At 32.0% G+C, this 20,055-nt stretch overlaps 2 protein-coding genes and 1 non-coding gene across 3 annotated transcripts; all 3 read right to left on the bottom strand.

The window, feature by feature from the left end:
• Positions 1 to 3,062: 3,062 nt before the first annotated feature.
• On the bottom strand, positions 3,063 to 5,414 carry LOC102597322 (protein HAIKU1). The gene has a single exon (XM_006352793.2). It carries the CDS (start codon positions 4,595 to 4,597, stop codon positions 3,482 to 3,484), a length of 1,116 nt encoding a protein of 371 aa, XP_006352855.1. The 5' UTR covers positions 4,598 to 5,414; the 3' UTR covers positions 3,063 to 3,481.
• A 3,488-nt stretch (positions 5,415 to 8,902) lies between these two features.
• On the bottom strand, positions 8,903 to 8,987 carry TRNAM-CAU (transfer RNA methionine (anticodon CAU)). Its single transcript is given in 2 exon segments — positions 8,903 to 8,938; positions 8,950 to 8,987. It is a non-coding gene; the product is annotated as a tRNA-Met (tRNA).
• Positions 8,988 to 14,164: 5,177 nt separating this feature from the next.
• Positions 14,165 to 16,765, bottom strand: LOC102597649 (transcription factor MYC2). The gene has a single exon (XM_006352794.2). The coding sequence runs from the start codon at positions 16,607 to 16,609 to the stop codon at positions 14,501 to 14,503; it is 2,109 nt and encodes a 702-aa protein (XP_006352856.1). The 5' UTR covers positions 16,610 to 16,765; the 3' UTR covers positions 14,165 to 14,500.
• Positions 16,766 to 20,055: the final 3,290 nt, after the last annotated feature.

Consider the following 20,055-nt stretch of genomic DNA (forward strand, 5'->3'; position numbering starts at 1 on the left):
AACAGACATACAGCAATTTGATTACCCAAGTCAACTTACCACATAAAGTATTCCAACTTTGAGAAAATTCATAGCAATTTCAATGAAGAAAAATTCACATCAAGTTCTATATCAATAAAAAAAATAGTTCCTCGAAACGAGGAAATCGTTCATATAAAACAGGTTGACTGCATTTTCCTATTGCTGGTTGTGCAAGTAAGCAAAAACACATTGACTTAACTACCAAGGCAATTTTATGACCTAAAACCTAGGAAGAAATGATATCTTTAAACAGCAACTCTCTGTCTCAATATAGAAGCAACAGCCTCGGGACAATTCAGTAACACTCCCTCGGACTCCATTTTGAGAAATCCAGAATACACTTGACAGAATCAAACTCTATACAACTTTCTTCGTTAAACTATACAAGTTCTAAACTTTGATATGATGTTTTTGAGCCCGAGGGTCTAGTGGAAACAACCTCTCTATCTCACAAGATTGTGGTAGGAGTAAGGTTTGCAGACAAATTTCTAATATTAAAGAGAAACCATGCCAATACAAAGGCACTACATTGGAGAGTTACAACCGACTTTATAACACCAACACAAAACTAGAAGAATATGAATAATCAAATATGAGCTCTCGCCCATGACTCTATGGTAATGCAACCTCAGTTTCCTGCGACCAGGCAGAGCTTCATTGGCTACGAGTTACGGGTTTTTCATGAAAGACACAATGCAGAAAAGACTGCTGCAATAAACCAAGAGCCAAGAGAAGCGAAGAGATGAGAAATGTTCAGGTGGCTAGACACAGGCAGCAGTTTAATACGCACCAATCTTATCCCATGAATCATGAACTGCAATAAGAATCCTATGCAAACTAAAGAGAGTTGATATACAGCCCTAGAAGGGTCATGCCTGTGTGATAATATTTGTAACTTAGCATGTCGTAAACAACCTCTCTACCTTCTCAAGGTAAGGGTAATGCTTCGTGCATACCACCCTTGGACCCCCCTTGTGGGATTACACTTTGTATGTTGTTGCATGTCATGGAGTAGTAAATACTAATTATAAATTCACTATACATGCAGCTGACTTCCCGATATTATAGAATCAACTATAAATAATCAGAAAACAGAAAATATTGAACTGATTACATAACCAAATTTAGCTACATTGGGTTCTCAAACGAGAGATGATAATGGCCACCCAACCCACTGATCAACAAAGAGCAGCCCTATAGTGCATGAAGTATCCTGCATTCTCATGAGATCCAGGGAAGGGCCGCACCACAAGGGGGGGGTTGTGATGTAGGCAACATACCCTAATGCAAGCATCAATGGTTACATAGAGACAACTTAACCGTTGTTCTAAGGCTCCCCATCCCAACCGCTGATCACTACACCTCTTTTGAATGAAGTAAGGTATGTCACTAGGAAGGCATCAAGGAGACGCAAGGTTACAAAAGAAGAAATATTAGCTCCATTAAAACAACATCATGCTAAGACCAAGGAGCTAACAAAGTCCAAAAATACTAACTACAGGGGTAAGGTTTGTCCAACAAAATAAATTAAGCAAATATGAGTGATTTAGAGTTGAGATTCCATCAAAATACTTCCATTCCTTTTAGTCGACGCACACCATTTAAGATCACACCTTGCACATCTCTCAAACTTATTCTTCCAAAACAAAAACAAAAAAAAGATAGGAAGTTTTTATAGGAGTGAATACAATAAACTTTCAAAATTCAAAGGAATGATCAGAAAGGTACTTGCATGGATGACCAATCATAAGCTCCCTCAAATGAAGTTATCACCCTATCAGATTAGCTATCAACTATCTTATTGCACTCTGAAAGTAGTTTTTCTTAAGATGTAAGCATTTCAGAGCTTTACGATTAAATGTAAAGAATCATTGGCTTTCACCCTAACTTCTCCAAACTAAGTGTAGCACAGAAATCTCCACATTCTTCATTCAGATATTACCTCTTGCAGAATTGTAGAGGCACTGCCTGACACTCTCTTGTGCATATCAAAAATCAAGGGCGTGGCTCATTTCCAACCTTCTATCGGCTTCAACCTCTTGTCCAACTTCCATTTGCCAGGAATGATACAAATGAGCTCCGTAATAACTTCCAAAGTGTAGCCATTTATGACATTCAATTATTTTAGTTAGCATATCTTAACTCTTAGGCTTGTCTAAAAAGGTGAATATTCATTCGACATATACATGTTGCTTCACCAACTACCGGCACAACACAGATACATACTCAATGCTAATACTAGAATATGAGTGTTAAGTAACTGACAATAAGATGGACACATGAAAAATCATTGCCAAAGTGGACCAAAACAAGAAACCTAAATGTTCTGCTATAAAAAAAAAGAAGGCTAATCTAATATGGTATAAATAGTTTTCTATGTTCTAATGGAACTGAACACTAAAGAATATCACCTATTAATAAGACCCAGCTTATTGCAGAACTAAAGTCCAGCCATATGCTTTGAGGTCCCAAGGCTACCTGACCATGTCTATGTTCTCATTTCATCATCTTGTCACCCTTTCACTACCTTTGCCTCACATATAATATTAGGAGTTGGGAGATTCTAAAAGTGGGTCTATTTCTCCTCTCCCTTGACAATTGACAGGGAATTCTTCATGGAACTGCTTAACTCGACTAAGAAGCTCAAAATTTTCAGATTATGGAGGAAATATTTACCAGGACCGAGAAATTCCAGATTCAATAGAACTTCTTTCAAATTAGGTTTGCCATTTAACATTGTTTGTCAAACTTCTGGCAATGACTCAAATAGCAAACTAGATGATAAAACACACTTCCACTCCAAACTTGCTATTGAATATTATATCCAGCCCAGCCCTCCCTTCTCTCTCCTTCCCACTCTCTGTTGTCCCTTCCTCCTTTCCCCTCTGTTTAGAAAAGTAAGCACTGAGAGTTTCGTAGCATACCAGGTTAGAAACAAACACATGCATGAAAGATGAATAAACATTGCACAGAATTTGTAGGGTGGCAAAGATTGACAAATCGCGCAAAATATGGAATCATAACATGAAAACTTATTCACATGAAAGGCGAAGATTTGAAGAAAATTCAAAGTATTTGATTCCAAATGTGACAGTACAAGAATCTTTCCTGCATTTCCTTACATATAGATCACTTTAAACAACATCTAACAAGTTACAGCCCTTTTTGAGTTGCCTAATTAACTACATTGCCTAAAGTTCTAAGAGAATAAAGAGATGAATCAGCTACAGACTCTACTCACAAAGAGTTAAGATAAGATGGCAATGTGTGTGAATAAAATAATATAAAATAAAATAACAAAACTAAATGCAAATTACTAAAGAGATATCTTACGTTTAGCTAGGGTACATTGTATCTCAACAAGTATAAAGATTCAATTTGGAGAAGATTTCCACCACGAAATTCCTCAAACCAATATCAGTCACTGGAGCTGTCCAAAGTCAGTAGTTTTTCCTTAACACTACTGATCCCTCCATCTTGGACTTGTTATAGGAAAATATCCTGACGGCGACAGAGGAAATCCAAAACCAGGAGATGGGGGAAATTGTGGTCCAGGGCCTAAAATCCCAGGCTGAGCCATGTGAGAGAAGGAGAAATTCGGAGTCAATGGTGAAGGGCGCTGCACACCAGGAGAAAGCAATGGATAAGGTGATCGAGGAGATAACATGTTGAAGAAGCCAGTGGGTGATTGCAAAAGGAACTGAGAAGTGGGTGAAGGCAAAAAAGTTGGCCCATTTATTCCCGAAGATGGAAGTGGTGGAGGCGGACCATTCATCCTAGGAGATGGGAAAGGAGGATGTGGACCATTCATACGAGGGGGTGGGAGAGAAGGTGGACCATTTGTTCTAGGCAATGGGAGGAGAGGCGGGCCATTCATTCTAGGCGATGGGAGGAGAGGCAGGCCATTCATTCTAGGAGAAGGAAGTGGTGGCGGGCCATTCATTCTAGGAGAGGGAAGTGGTGGCATTGAAGGATTAGGAAGAAAGCCGGAGGATGGAGGATATGCTTGAGTATGAGCAGGGCCTTGAAGTTGTGTTTGTGTAGCCCCTGGATCCATTATCGAATTTTGAAGGTAACGCATGTAAGCTGAGATTGGAGACTCTGCTGTATTAGCCCAAACATCACCAGGGTTAATGGGTGGTAACATGGGAGGAGATGGCTGACCATACTGAGGAGGAGGTCTCACAAAATTGTTATTGTATGCAACACCAGGTGCAGGACCTGCCAGTTGACTTGGGGCTGGCATTGGTGCTGGGGGGTGCATGGGAATTCGGGGGCGATTAATCGGTGCCAAAGGGGGAGGTCGAATCCTTTGCAATCTCATACTAGGAGGCTTTGGTGGATTATGAGGAGGTCTAGGTTGAGGTTCTTGAGATGGCGAACCAGTCAACTGCTGAACAATACTCCGAAAATCATTTTTGTTGATATTATAAACTTGGGGTTGAGCTTGTTGTCTCGCGCTATTTGCATTATTGAAATTGGGTTGGTGTATAGGACTTTTCTTTATATTCTTCCCCAATTTATTCACACCTAAATAATCAAGACTTCGATTGTTAGGACGATCTGGATTATCCATTTGAATACTTATCTACAGCTGTTTTACCTAGAATAGCTCCTCTTCGTCAAACCATCAATGAACATCAATCGAAACAAAGTCCTTTAAGCTTACAGACAACACAAAACCTCAGCACTTACACCACTGCAATAAACCCTCCAGAAATCTCAACCATTGCACAAAAACCCAGACATACAATTCACACAGCACCAGAAAAAGCAGTCTCCAATCCTAACCAAATTCAAAAGAGGTATCCAAGCAAGAACCAAAAACAAAGTTGCAAACTTTGAAACTGTAACAGCAATATACACCAGTAAATAATCCCCAAATCAAATCAGCTCCAGCTTCAGCAAAAACAAAAAATTCTTCAAATTCCCAAAATGAACCAAAAGCACAGAAATCTGAGTAATCAGTGAGTTTCCCAACAAAACACTCAACACCCAATTATTGTTTCTCTCTGTAGACTTCCAAGAACGAATCTTTATCCTTCTCAAACACTTGAAAATTCACAAAAAAAAAAACCAAAAAATCCCACCTTTTTTCGATTTTTCAAGATTCAGATATATGCTTAAAAGATATACTAATTCTGCAAAGGGTTCAGAGAAGAGAAACTTACGCCTTGATTAGCGGGGCAAAGCTTTCATAAACCATGTCAACTGATCAAGAAACTTCTTCTTCTTCCTTAAATCAGTATAAAAATTCTATTTTTGAAGGTTTTTCTCTATAGTTTGAGGAAAAAAATAAGAATAAACCCTAGCTTGGGGCAGAGGGGGTGGTGGGGTTGTTAGTCAACGAGGAAATGAAACGGAAATTGGAAGCAAAAAATTAGAAAGTGAAAAACAATAGATAATGATGAACAAGAAGAAAATAAATATAAATACATAAATATAAATAGAGAAATAGTGCAAAAAAAAAAAAAGGAATGTGGGGTCTTGTTAGTAGGGTCCAGTTAGAGTGACAAACCGGACGGTCAAACTTATTTTCTAATGTTTGGTCAGTAAATTAAAAATATTATTTTAATATATATAGTATCGAGTAAAATATTATGGAATGAGATAGAATGAGAGTGGGGGTTTGAAGATTACGAGATGGGATGGTCAAAGAATGAAAGTTGAGAGCGTTGCAGATAGAAAATACTGAAATGGAATAAATTTAAAATGTTACTTATAAATTATTATTTTTTCCATTAGGAAAATTATTTAAGAGTTTATATACTATCTAGTAAAACATTATGTAATCGGATAGGATGGGAGTGGGGGTTCGAAGATTATGAAATGGGATGGTCAAAGAATGAAAATTGAAAGCGTTGAACAAATAAAAAATACTTAAATGGAATAAATTTAAGATGTTACTGATAAAAAAAACAAATTCTATTTTTCCTTTAAATTTCTAAAATTACAAGATGGGGTGGTCAAAGAATAAAAATTGAGAGCGTTGAACATATAGTAAATACTGAAATGAAATTTATTTAAATTGTTATTTATAAATTAATTTTTTTATTTTCCCTTCAAAAATATTATTCTAAAAAACTATATACGATCTAGTAAACATTATGAAAGAAAATTGAGTGGATTAAACAAATAGGGAATTCTGAATGGACAATAAATTTAAAATGTTACTTATAAATCTACTTAATTATATTTTTTCTTTTCATAAGGGAATACATTCTCACTTACCAAACGCACGAGTTGCGGCTGTACAACGTAAAGAATTTCGGCATATTTAAGTACCCAATAAAATATTAATTAGTTTTTAAAATATAAAAATTAAGTATTTTCTTTTTCTAAATAACAGGACAATTCGGTAGTTATTTATATATGAAGAAAAAAACTTCAATTTTGAAATATTCATCAAATTATTTACTGAATTTTAACTAAATATTGTCCAGACGTCTACTAAAATCATGAAGTGAATATTAACATTATATTATACATGTATTAATTTAAAATTTGATTATTAAGAAAAGGCAATAGAGTTAGATTTGATTAGCATGAGAATTATCAAAAACGGACCTTTAAAATGGCATTATTACTATATGGACTTTCGTTAACTTTTTTTTCTTCAAATTGCAATCACCAACTCCAATAGTTTTCTTTAATTAAAAAAAAAACTCTAGTAGTTTTTACTCGGTCATGTTTAAACATGTAATATACAATTATGATTTGAAATTATATTGATTGAAATCGTAATATTTGTATATAATTTGTGGAAATTATCATAATTTTTCGAATTCTTATACAATCTTACCATATAAGCATATCATACTTCATAAATCTAAATATTTTAAGGCGTCGTTGCTAACTCACATATCTTCATGTTCCTTTATAAATAAATTATTTGTGATCACGAACTTTCAAATTCACATCATTTTAGAAAGATTCACTAATCAATCATAGTTTACTAAGTTAATTATTCTTTAATATATGGTACGGACAATCTCTTAATAATGCCGAACATAAGATTTCAAATTATGTATAAAAATTTTTTGGAGAATTTAAGACATAATTTGAAATCATGATCTCAAATCACATGTTGATTTAAAATCATAAATTCATATCACATCATTTACATGTCTGAACACAAATTTATGCACCTTCAATAATAGTCTGATAGTTATTATCATTAAACTTCATATCGCATGTCTAAACGTAAACTTACACTATAGGCAAAGTATGAATTACCACTAGCTAATTAATTTGACACATGCTTAAGAATATATAGTCTGGTTACTGTTTATAGCAGTCAGCATGCTATGATTAAAGAAACTTCCAAGTAGAAAATTAATTATATTCCCTACAAAATTAACAAAAGTCAAAACCTAAGGTATAACTAGAATGACACGTAAAAATTATAGATGGTGCAACTTTGAAAAATTCGTTAAATAAATTAGATCATCGACAAAAATAAGATTAACATCAAAGTGTGGGGCTTACTTTTCAAGGGGATGTGATAGTCAAGAAGACAACAGTCCAATCATTTCAATTTTAACTCTAATTGGGTCAATTAACATGAAAGTAAGGGTCTCCAATTAAATTATTTTATTTAAAGTGAGGGTCTTTTAAAAATAATTATTTGATGTATTAAATTGATTTAAATTTATGCCACACAAAATTTAATAAAAGAGAGAATAAGAATAAGGTTAGGACTACTTTTAATTTTTATGCGATTTAAATTTCATCGGACCCCATTATCAAACTTTGGATATCAAATGAAAAATCGAAAAGAAAAAAAGTTTACGTGACGTTATCTAATAATGATAGCATGTACCAAATGGCGCCCTAACCAGATGACATTGAAAGGCATATTGAAACAAAAATATCATTAAAAAATATTCTATGGGCATCGTAGGTTTTAAGAGCGTTAATGACGGAAAGAAGGTATTTACACTATTCACTTTTAATTGTCATGTTGCGTTTTTTAAAAGTCATTTTAACTATTTTTTATAGTTAAATTAAATTACATTAATTTGATATTTTAAACAAAAAATATAGATATTCAAAAAATATATGAAAAGTACTATAAATTGCAATTTTTTGTATATCAATGTGATGAAAAAATGTATCATAAAATATTAGTCAAAGTTCTTATTGTTTAACTCTAAAAAAGAAAACTATAACAATTAAAAGTGGACGGAGGGGATAGTAATCAAACATATAAATAAGAGAGCCCGTCTTAGATGTTTCAAAAGTGATCATTAATTAACACTAAAGTAAGATACCTATAATTCTTATTTTAGTAGGAATTAAGGTGCTATCATTCATCGATCAGTTTTTGATTGATAAATATCTTAAATTAATATTAAATATATTATTATTTTTTGTTAATCGATTCATAATTCTTAACGGTTCAGTTTTTATTTAATTAATAAAAAAATGCCTTTTATTTTATGTTTTCTCTTGTTTTCATTTGTTCATATATATACTGCCTTCACGCTAAAAAGAGTATGTCACGAAGTACAAGCACAAATAAATTCAAGTAAGTTATTACTAATATAAATTTATCTTCATTTAGGTTAAGTAGAATACTTGAATGCAGTAGCACTATAAATTATAATAATGTCTCTAAAGAAAAAGAAAAAACACGGTCACTTCACGGTGATTGGTAGAACCGACCAAGCCAATAATTTTTTGTTATAAGAAATCACCAAGATAACAATTATAAAACGCAATAAAATAGAGATTATATTTAAAATATTAAACCATTATTGATTAATTGGGATAAAAAAAAGTATAATCTGACTTATTGATTCAACCATAAATTAAAATCTTAGAATCGAAAACCGAATCGATACCAACATTTTTATATAATTGGGGAGACAAAAAAGAATGGGGTGAGAGAGGCTCGAACTCTCGACCTCAGGATTACTCAGAAGCTATGAGACCTACGCGCTAGCCAACTGCGCCACCACCCCTTGGTGATGATTAATCTCTCCTAAGAGGAATATACTCCCTCCGTCCCTATTTACTTGTCCATATTTCCTTTTTTGGTTGTCCCTATTAGTTGTCCATTTTGACAAATCAAGAAAGGTACAACTAAATTTTTTCCTATTATACCCTTATTTACACTTCTTGAAAATTGTAAAAGTGTATGTTGTTTCCCTCCAATTTATTTCACTTGAATTCAAATAAGTGGTTGTAATTTTGAAGTGAAAAGTTGTCATAAGGATAAAATTGTAACTTCACTGTGCTAATCATTGTTGCCTTAATCTGTGTGCCATTTCTAAAGTGGACAACTAAAAAGGGACGGAGGGAGTATAAGTTAATTCTGTAACAGTACAAAAGTAAATTTCTGGTTCTTTTATTGAATTTAGATGTATACTATCTTGCACTACTAGCTATTATTTTTGTTATTTATTATTGCCTTTATTAATTTAAAATGACTTCTCATCCTATAAGGTACAAAACGGGAGGAAGTAAATGCGCAATCACAATTAATGAAGTAGGTTGAGAATCATGAGCTTTGATCAGCTCTAATCGCACCGAAAGTTAGGAACACTAGTGCTTTCTTCCCGTTTGACCAAACCCTGGTCTAGAGATCTAGAGTTATTCAATACTTGTGTTGATATGGGTAGCAATATATTTCGTGTAATTATTTCAATTGCATACAAACTAGCCTGAATACTATACACATGCTGTTCTACTTTAATTAACATTTTTCATATATTGTGTTCTTTACACCTTTGCATGAGAAAATTGAGTATTCTTTTCTTGGCTGCATTTCAACTAATTGTGAGAAATGCTTTAGACTACTAGGATTTGCTACAACAAACTATGCTTCACGTAAAGTGATGTATCCGAGAATAAGAGAGAATAGGGATTTTGTAATTTTTTCAAATGATAGAAAATTTTAGAGAATATGATGAAATAAATTGTGTAATTAGTTATTTTTTTCAATTTTTTAATTATTTTTCTCAACTAATTGAGCCATCGAAAGGGCTGGCCCAACCAATCCGTTGTGGGCTGTAGAATTTGATGGGTTAAATAAGACCGATCCTTCATTTAAATGGTCCTTTTAAGAGGAAGAGAAGTGATAGCATCCTTTTATAAGTGTTGGCTAAATTTTAAGTAATTTATATATCTTGATTAAAACTTCTTCTTTTTTGCTGAAAATCTTGATTAAAACTTAAATAGCGGTCCATCTAGATTAAAATACGGAAAATTATATGGTTAAGCAAATATATACAAATTAATTAGTCATCATAGCTATAGTTTTTATTAATTATCACTCGCGATCAACATTCAGCGATAATTATGTAGGCTGGGATTTCGAGTTTATATAATTCGCATGTTTGTATAATTCAAAAATTGTATAACTTTTGTATAATGTTATTTTGTATAATATAATTTGTATAATTATTTAAAGTTCAGATGTTTGTTTTTGTATAAATTCGTTATTTCGAGTTTATATAACAAAAAAATAGCTCAATTATACAAATGTACCCGCGAAGTATACAAATTCACGCGCGAATTATACAAATCCGTGAAATATACAAAATCGCAAATTGTACAAACGAGACAACTTAAACTGTAGCTATAACACGTAAATATGCAAATTATAACTATAAAGCATAATTGAATTTATGGGAAAACTACATAAATTCCACTACTTTTGGTCCTAATTATTAGGATTCATGATAATTTCGAATATTACTTAATATACCATATTTCGTCCTTAAGATACATGAGTGCACGGTATCTAGCATTAATTTCATGTATCTATTTATATGATTTAGTATTAATTTCATGTATCTATTTATATGTATATAGTAATAATTTGATGTATCAAATATCAATTTCATATGTTATATAAAAAAAAATGTATCTCGGATACATGTTAAACAAATACATCTAATTATGTGTATCTAAATACAAAATGTAACTGAAATGCATGACTAGTTATGTGTATCTAAATATGAAATGTAACTAAAGCGCATGAATTAGGAACAAATCACGACGATAGAATATATGCCGTATCATTAATCCAAAAAAAATCAAAATTCTTCTCTTTTTTTAGCACCTTGAATTTTTTTCCTCATAGATACATATAATCTTAATTCAGAGTCTCAGATACATGAACTTTTAACTAGATACATGTGTATATTTTTTTAAATACATGTACACCTAATACCCTTCATATCTTTCTCCTCTACATCAGAGACCAACGCCACCTCCGTTGCTCGTAAATACTTTAAAAATCGTGTTTTTAAGGACTCGATACGAGAGCAACAACATTTTTAGAAAGTCCGAAGAAACACAGTTTGGGACGTTATGTGTTAAAGAGGATGGAGTGACGAAAAAATAGTTCTGATTGGTTGTGATATTATGTGAATAATCTATACATCCAACTAAAACAGACAATGGTGTAGCCACTAATCTAAGGACCTTTACAAACCACTTTGGATGCCCTTTATATTCAATTTACGACACTTTATAACTGATTACTCAATGTATAAAACTACACATAAATCTAGCACGAGCAAACCCTAATAATCTGTTCTCTACTAGAACTAGAAAATGGTAAGAAAAGTGGGGGGGGGGGGATGGACGTAGGTTGTGCGGAGCGGATTGAAGTGGATTTTTTTTTAAAATTAATGCGGGGCGAGGCGGGTTGTGGGTATATGTGATTTTATGTGGGTTTAAACTTAATTTTAATGTTTTACATGTTATACGAGTGATAGAATATTATTTATTAAGATAATTTCTTTAAAGCTACTAAAATATTCAAGATAGTAAATGAAAATGGTTCAATAAAAAATAATTCAATTTCTTACATGTTTCCAATTGACCTTTAAAATATAAAATTTTAAGTCATTATCCTATTAGATTGATACAACTTAATAAAAATATGAATTTTATTTTTAGTATCAAATTTAACTAGAAAAAAATATATTAAAAAATTATGCGGAGCGGGGTGGACGGGTTGAAAATGAAAAAACTGTTATGCAGGGCGGATAAAAAAAATTGCGGGTTAAGCTCAACTAGTCCCGCCCTGCACTGCCTCATCGCCATCCCTATATAAAATATTAAAAATGGTAATATATGTAATTATTTAAAAGTAGAGATAAAATTAATATATATGGTAGTAATGTATATCTAGTTAGGTAGTTTTTTTCTAAATTTATTATTATGGCTATTTGAGAAAATTTCCTATTAAAATACTCATTTTGATAGCTCTAAATTTTATGGTTTGTGCAAAGATAAAACATAGATAAAAGTAAAAATATAAACGACACTTGAATCTGTTTGTTTTAATTTTTTTTAGTCCATTTTAAAAGAAAATTGTTTTTTTTTCATTTTTTTAAGCAATTTTTAAGTTTTAATTTTTCATATGATATATTTAAGATTGAAAGATTAAAGTACATTTTGATATATTTTATATATCTTTAGTATAAAATCATAAATTTTATTATTATTTTTTACTATTTTAGATTTCGTATCAACTAAAATAAAAGACAAATAAATTAAACCAGATAAAATATTATTTCTAGAAAAACAAAACAAATCACAAAACAAACAAGATATTTGCATGATGAAACAGTTGTTGTTTTCAAATTGAAAATGACAATACCCAAATACCGCAGCCAGACCACCTACCCTACTCTGAACAATTATGAACACACAAATTTGGCTTATTAACAAACTTGATGGACCAAACTTTTATTTTTCTATTTTGCTTGGTTCATATAAGAAAGAAAATCGGAGCAAATAAATTGGTGGGTCATATAATATAAAGACAGTATTAATTATTTAACCAATTACACATGTAAAACATGATTATTATTTTTGGTCTGCCCACCAAATTTGCGTCACGTCACAATTATTTGTTTTCTAGTCTATGAAAAGAAAAATGTACTAAATATAAATATTATAATTATTATAATATATAGTAAAGTAAATGATTTTATTTACATTAAATATGTCCCTACAATTTGTTCAATAATTAGCAGTTGAAGCTAGGCGGATCTACCGTTAGGGTGTCGGGTTCATACTAATAAAATCTATTTAACTAAAAGTTATTAAATTTAATCGAAGTCATATGAACTTCTAGCAAAGTTAATAAAAAAGCTGTGGTGGAGCTTGTGTGGGACAAGGATTTATTTGCATCTCCGTTTCTGAAAAAATTATTGTATATATACTTTATTACTACTTTTAATGAAGTAAAAATCTTGTTTCCGCCACTTACGGAAAAGAGAGTGGCCTAATTAGTTTAGAATGGATGTGTTCAAATGAAGTGCATTTGAAAAGTTGCTATCAGTTACAACCTACAGCATGATATGCTAATACTATAATGGAAATAATTTTATTTAGTCTATAATATACAATAGGGTTTAGACCAAAAGAAGAACCACGCTCAATGAATTCTCCAAAAGGAAAAATACAACACATGATTTTATTTTTTATTAGACTAAAACATATGTGGAGATATACAATTTTAATTCATTATATAAACAAGCATGCAGCCAAACGAATAAATATGATTAATTCCTTCTAGTTTCCTTTTTTATTTTTGATGATGCATTTAGTCTAATCTAGTCTACAAGACTAATTTCACCTGATCTTATCATTCTTTTAAGAAATTCTTTTTTCCTTCTTTCATATTTTATTGTTGGTTTCATTCTGTTTTAATTTGTTTGTCAAGTTTAGATTTGATACAAATTTTAAGAAAATAAAAAGATAATTAGAATATATCAAAATATATGTTAATCGAGTCGTCCAAAACAACTCTCTTTTAAACTGATTAAAAAAAGAATAAGAAAAACAAATTGAAGCGAAAGGAGTATGTTAAACAAACTCAATAGGAAAGATGATAGTTTTTCTAAGGTATATTTGTTTGTGTATGTAACTAAATCCAAATATTCTCATGAAATAATCCTTTATTTTTTTTAGTAAAAAATAATGAAATGAAGGTCGTAAGCAATGACATCTCATACAATTATTTTAAAATTTAATTTGAACATGAACTTTGAATTGAAAAAAGTGCTTCTGAAATGATCTTTTTCACATTTTTCTCATGAATAATTTGTTTAAAATAGTTAACCAAATTCTAATGCAGCTGAAAATTGGGTATAAAGAAAGAAGACACAATTACTTCAAAATCAAGTTCACCCGCCATCAAATTTCTTCTTCATTTATGTCCTGAACAAAGAATACACAAGGATGGATGCAATCTTACAGACGCGGAGGCGTACGTAGCTGCAAATTTATCTTTAATTACATGAACTAAAGCCCGATTAAGTTGAGTTAATCGGGATTAACATCTATGTACAAGTTGGAAAAATAACACGAAGATAGTCTTCGTCTTAATCTCTCAAACTTCAGTACAAAAACATTACTTAGAGCTTTAGCAGAAACCATATCCTTTAATTTAAGCATTGCCTTGGAACACAATTCACAAGGTTAATTAATTCAAAGCCCTCGACGATTTCTATCTACTTTCTAAGGGGGTTTCAGCAATTTTCGATGTCAATGCTACCCTAAGCTGCTCTTCAGTGTAATGTCTGCTACCCATTTTCACTGTGGCTTGTTGGATCATCAAATCGTTGACAACTGAAACACTGGCATGGTGCACGTCTAGGTCTAATTCCATGAGGGCTGCCATTAACCTTGCAGCTGGATGATTCTTTTTATTACATTGTATACGAATCATTGCATCCCATCCGATTATCTTAACGTCTATATCCACGTCTACAATCTTGCCTCCGGTGTGGCTAGACATCTTGAGATCTTGGTTTGGTGGTGGAGGACCGGGGCGCCTTGATTCTTTCTTTAAATCTTCTATTTGGCTCTTCAAGTCTTCTTTATCTGACTCTGTATTTTGAAGCTTTGATTTCAACTCGTTTATATATGAAATTGCATCTCCAAGAAGTGATGCCTTGTCCATCTTAGACACATTTGGTACAACAGCTCTAAGCGCGTAGAATCTTTGGTTCAATTTCTCCCTCCTTTGCCTCTCTGCCTCGACGTGATTCAAAGGCTCCTCTCGTCCATTCGCTGGCTTTCTCCCTCGCTTCCTTGGCCTCTTTTCTGGTTCTACCACTCTACTACTATCAGCTTCTTTCACCACTGAAGCCTCAAGATCTGAATGTTCAGAGTCTTCGCCTCTGCCTCCACCTGACTTCATACCCGAAGAAGGCAAAACTGTACCTGAAACAAATGAAAGCATTCCTTCTTCATTGCTTCCCCTGGAAGTAGCTGATCTTTTCTTGTTCTTGTTATTGTTATTCTCCTCCACTGCCCCAAATTGGGACTGACCCGTAAACAAGTTCACATTTGCACTGGAAGCACTTTTTTTAGTACTATCACCAAAATTCAAGATTTCTCCTGATTCAGGTTTGCAAGAGAGCGATGCATTCTCATTCTTATTACTATTTCCATCGAACCCGAATTCCGAAAAATTCAACTCCCTCGTGAAAAATCCTTGTGTTTGTTGTTGAGGGGGATTGTTCTGTTGTTGCTGCTGATTGTAACAACTCTGACCATTTCCAGATTGATGATTATTCTCATTTCCATAAGCAATTTGCTTATTACTATTACTTGATGGAACTGAATTTGTTTGAACTGTATTTAAAGACTCTCTAACTTCCATACCTGAGGACGATGGTTCAGTGAGCCAAAGCGCCGACGGGTCGTTCTCCGGCTGCACAGCCCATGAACCAGACCCAAAATCATTACTGAAGTTAAATAATACTCTAACCTTGTTCATGAGATCAGAACTTTGAACAATCAACTCCGTCGAGCCCAATTCAACCACGCCGTTAGCTGAAGGAATACAGACAATAGTCTGAAGCCCGAACCCTTGTGCTTGTCTAACCCGTTCGCAGTGGGAAGCTGCCAATTTCTCAGTTCCGGCGACCCAAATAGGGCTGGAACTATACAACGCCTGACCAGGAAGCCCACTTCCATTAACAAACGATTGGGTCATGGAGATAAGAAAGAACCATTCGGTGTCGGTAACTTCTTCATCAACAGCATCATCGGTCCCAGCTGGTGCCCCGGAAATCAACGAATTCAGCTCCCGGAGAACCTTCTTCCGGTGCTCCTGCTCAGCAATATAAGCAGGAGAAGAAACCGCTAATTTCCTTTTGGCTTTATCTTCTTCGCCTTTGTAATAACCATCTCCCCAACCCAACACAGAAGGACTCGAGAAATCAACAACCGACGACTGCCAAAAGATAGCGTAAGTCCACGTCTCTCTAGCACCATCGATAAGAGCTTGAAGACGCTGCTGAAGGGTTTCTTGATTGAAAAACGGCATAGATTTGGAAGCATCCACAGCCGCAGCCGCGGATACAGATGTAGAAGAAGATAGAGGAAAAACAGACGGAGAATTATTATTATTATTATTATTATTATTAGTATGAAGAAGATTTGAATTGACGCCAACCACAGCAGCAGAAGCAGAATTAGTAGTAGTAGAATTAGTAGTAGCCCAAAAAGAAAGATCAGAAGACATAAAAGCTTCCATCATAGACACGTTATCATCGCTAGTACTATTGTTCCACAAATTCATGGTGGGTAAGCTGTATTCAGTCATTCCATAAACACAGCAAGAAACAGGTGAAAATGGTGGAGAGAGAGAGAAAACAGGGGGTGGCGGAGAGATATGAGAGAGAATAGAAAAGATTTGTTTTTTTGAGTTAAGAGTAGAATTTGAGTTTCGTTTTTATTTGAAGTGAATTTGAGCTGAATTTAGGGAAGTGAAGAAAGAGAGTGGACAAACGCTGGCGGGTTCCACGAAGGCCCCGCCAATTAATCGGTAACTCTACTCCTCTTTCTTCTTGAAGTAAAAAAAACGTACTACTCTTTTTCTCAATTTATGTGATACATTTTAAATTTTGAGATTTTTTATCTTTGATCGTAAATTTTTCTTGTATCTTTTAAATATTTTGAATTATCAATTATTGAGACTTATAGTACTTTCTATGTAGTTTATAAATATATAAATTTCATTTTTTAAAAATTAAAGATTTCATGACCAAATCGTCGATCAAACTTAAACTGTTTGACTCTCGAAAAGCGAAATGTGTCACATAAATTGGGACAGAGGGAGTAGTATCTTTTTTTCCTTTTCATTGATAATTATATTAGAGTTCAATTAAATTTGAATATTATTATAAACAAGCCAAATCATTTCTAATCTGATAACCAATAGTTTAAGAATATTAAATATTATTAGTTGTAATCGTTAATACTTTTATTATTTATTTATTAATTTTTAAGATATATCAAATTAATACAAAATAAGTAAAAATAAACGAAAAAAATATCTAATACTTTAATCATTTTCTTGATTTTTCTTTCCCACTCAAAAGGAAGGGAAATGAATTGTAAAGCTAGAGAAGAAGATATTACTTTAATGGAGTGACTATTTTTGTAACCTTACTGTTCAATGTTTCAACTTAGAAAAAGAAATAACTTTATTTTCAATAAAAAGTAAATTATTGATATTTGAAGGACTTAATAATAAAGTCATAAAGATAGAAATAAAATATACTCCTACTAAAGAGATTTTTTACTTTATTGTTTAAGCTTTTAGAGTTTTAGTCATTAAAATACTCATTTAATCACTATGATAGTTAAGTAAATAATATGCCAAGAAGCTTGTTGAGCTCCTTGTTGCTATCTCATTATGGAATGGAAATTATGTGCATTTATAACTAATTCATTTAATATATAGAGAGAGAGAGAGCCAACAGTTACATTTAAAAGGTTGATAAATATCAAGTGATGAAAAATGTATTTTAAAATATTAGACTAATTATATAAATAAAATTGTAATGTATTCAAATACGAGTGTTGAATTTGACAATAATCATTGGTTGCTTCGTTAAAATACTTTTTCTATTAATGACTCAAATGCCCTAACAGCTATTTACAAAAATATAAAATTTTGAAGTAATTTTGCATGGAAATTGAATTAATGGTTCTTTTGGAAGGATACTTTGAGAATTACAAAAGATATTATAAATAGAACAATAAAATAATTGGCCAAACAAAAAGTGTTTAAAAGTTAATTGTTTGTTTATTCATGAAATACATAAATAAGTAAAAAACTAATAATGAAATAATTTAATCAACTTATAAGTTTAATGAAACATTACAATTTTGTTGGTGAATTAGAATGTTGCAAACCATATTATTGGCATTTGGCAAAGAATAAATTGCCTGATAGTTAGAACTTAGAAAAAGAGAAGTGTGTCAATTTTTCTTTAATTTAATATTTAACCACTTTTCAATTATTAAGATAATTCTTTCAAATAAGCAATTATTACTCAGTTAGGTGGCAATGGTATTATAGAAGCAAACAGGGAAATTAATCAAAGTATGAGAGATTGTTTGATTATCTTTGGAAGACAAAAAGAAAGCAAGTAGAAGTGGTACATCATAGAACTAAGTCTTACGAATTAGAGCTCCGATTAAATTCGAAGCATGCACTATAAAGATTCATTCTAGAATGCTCTCAATAGAATTTTTTCTATCTTTAAGACTCGATAATTATCAATCTAGTCAATCTAGATTTACTGATACAAATATGAGGATTGAGTGGATTGAAAACGAGTCAATACAAAATAAAGAATAATCTAATTTATTTATACTTTGTACGAGTAAAAATAGGTTGGATAACAAATAAGGTGGATATGTCTCATATTTATTCATATTTCATGAATAAATGGTACTCATATCCTAAAAATATTTTATATTTTGTTAGGAGAAATGTAGAAAATACTTTACTTAGTTTCATGTTAAAAGTTATTTTCCTATATCTTTTCAATATTAAAAAAAATAGTTTTTTTTTTAATTTTTAATCTATGCAGCACTTTTAAATCTCAAAAGTCAAACAATTAAATTTTGACCTTGAAATTGAGCATAAAATATTTAAAATTTTCAAAATAAATTTTACATTATCTGAAACTACATAAAAATATTATAAATTATAATAAATCACAATTCAATTTTTTTTTTTTAAAATACATAAAAATAAATTTAAAAAAATTATTTATATTTTAAAATTTAAATAAATACCACATAAATTGAGACGAACGAAATTACGTGATAACAAGTTAAAAAATATTCATCAGAGGATCCCAACAGAAATACTTGAATCTCTCTACTTTATGGTCAGAATATTTTAACTTGAGAGAGCTAATTAGCTTGGTCAATCAATAGGAAAGTACATTTCAGTTAAAATTAAAAGGATCTACGTTTCTTTAATTTGTACTTCTTTCATCCTATATTAATTGTTAAAATTAGATCAACATGGGTTGGGTTGTAGTTACCTAGTTGTATGCACTGGTGAAAGTGTTTTACCTTTAATCAGAGGTCTTGAGTTCAAGTCCTGAATATGAAGAAAATCTTGTTGGGAGCGTCACCCCCAAATGGGACCCGCAGAGCGCGATCCGGATTTAGTCGGAGCTTCGATGTGGGCTCCGAACACCATATGAGAAACCAAAAAAAAATAGTTAAAATTAGTAAATATTTATTTTATAATATTTTTTATTTTTTATTTCAACTTAATTACTCTTATAATTTTGCAGTGAATTTGGGTAAATATTTGTTTCCGAACTTCGAGAAGAGGCGCCGATCAGAAACCAATTAATCGTCGGCTGCGTTCCTCAAAAACTCGCTACAGTTTAACAACTTTAGTTTAAACTTTACTTAAAACAAGTATATTTAATTATACGACGTCTTACCTTTATTCCCCATATTTTTTAATTATATAATCATTATACTTATATTCAAAGAAAAGGTTAATCAATAAATAATTAAAAAATGAAAAAATATATTAAAATATCAAATTGAAATGCGTTGGCATCACGACGATGGGTTACCAGTTGGTCCCTTTATTTTTTCTTTATTGATTTTTCAACAGTTTGATATTCATAATAGAGTTTGATATTTCAAATTTATACCGCATCACTCTCTATCAAAGATTTTTCGATAATCAAAATTCGAATTTGAGACTCTGATTAAGTAAGGAGC

Source organism: Solanum tuberosum, unplaced genomic scaffold (genome assembly GCF_000226075.1).
Source record: "Solanum tuberosum cultivar DM 1-3 516 R44 unplaced genomic scaffold, SolTub_3.0 scf00144, whole genome shotgun sequence".
NCBI lineage: Eukaryota > Viridiplantae > Streptophyta > Magnoliopsida > Solanales > Solanaceae > Solanum > Solanum tuberosum.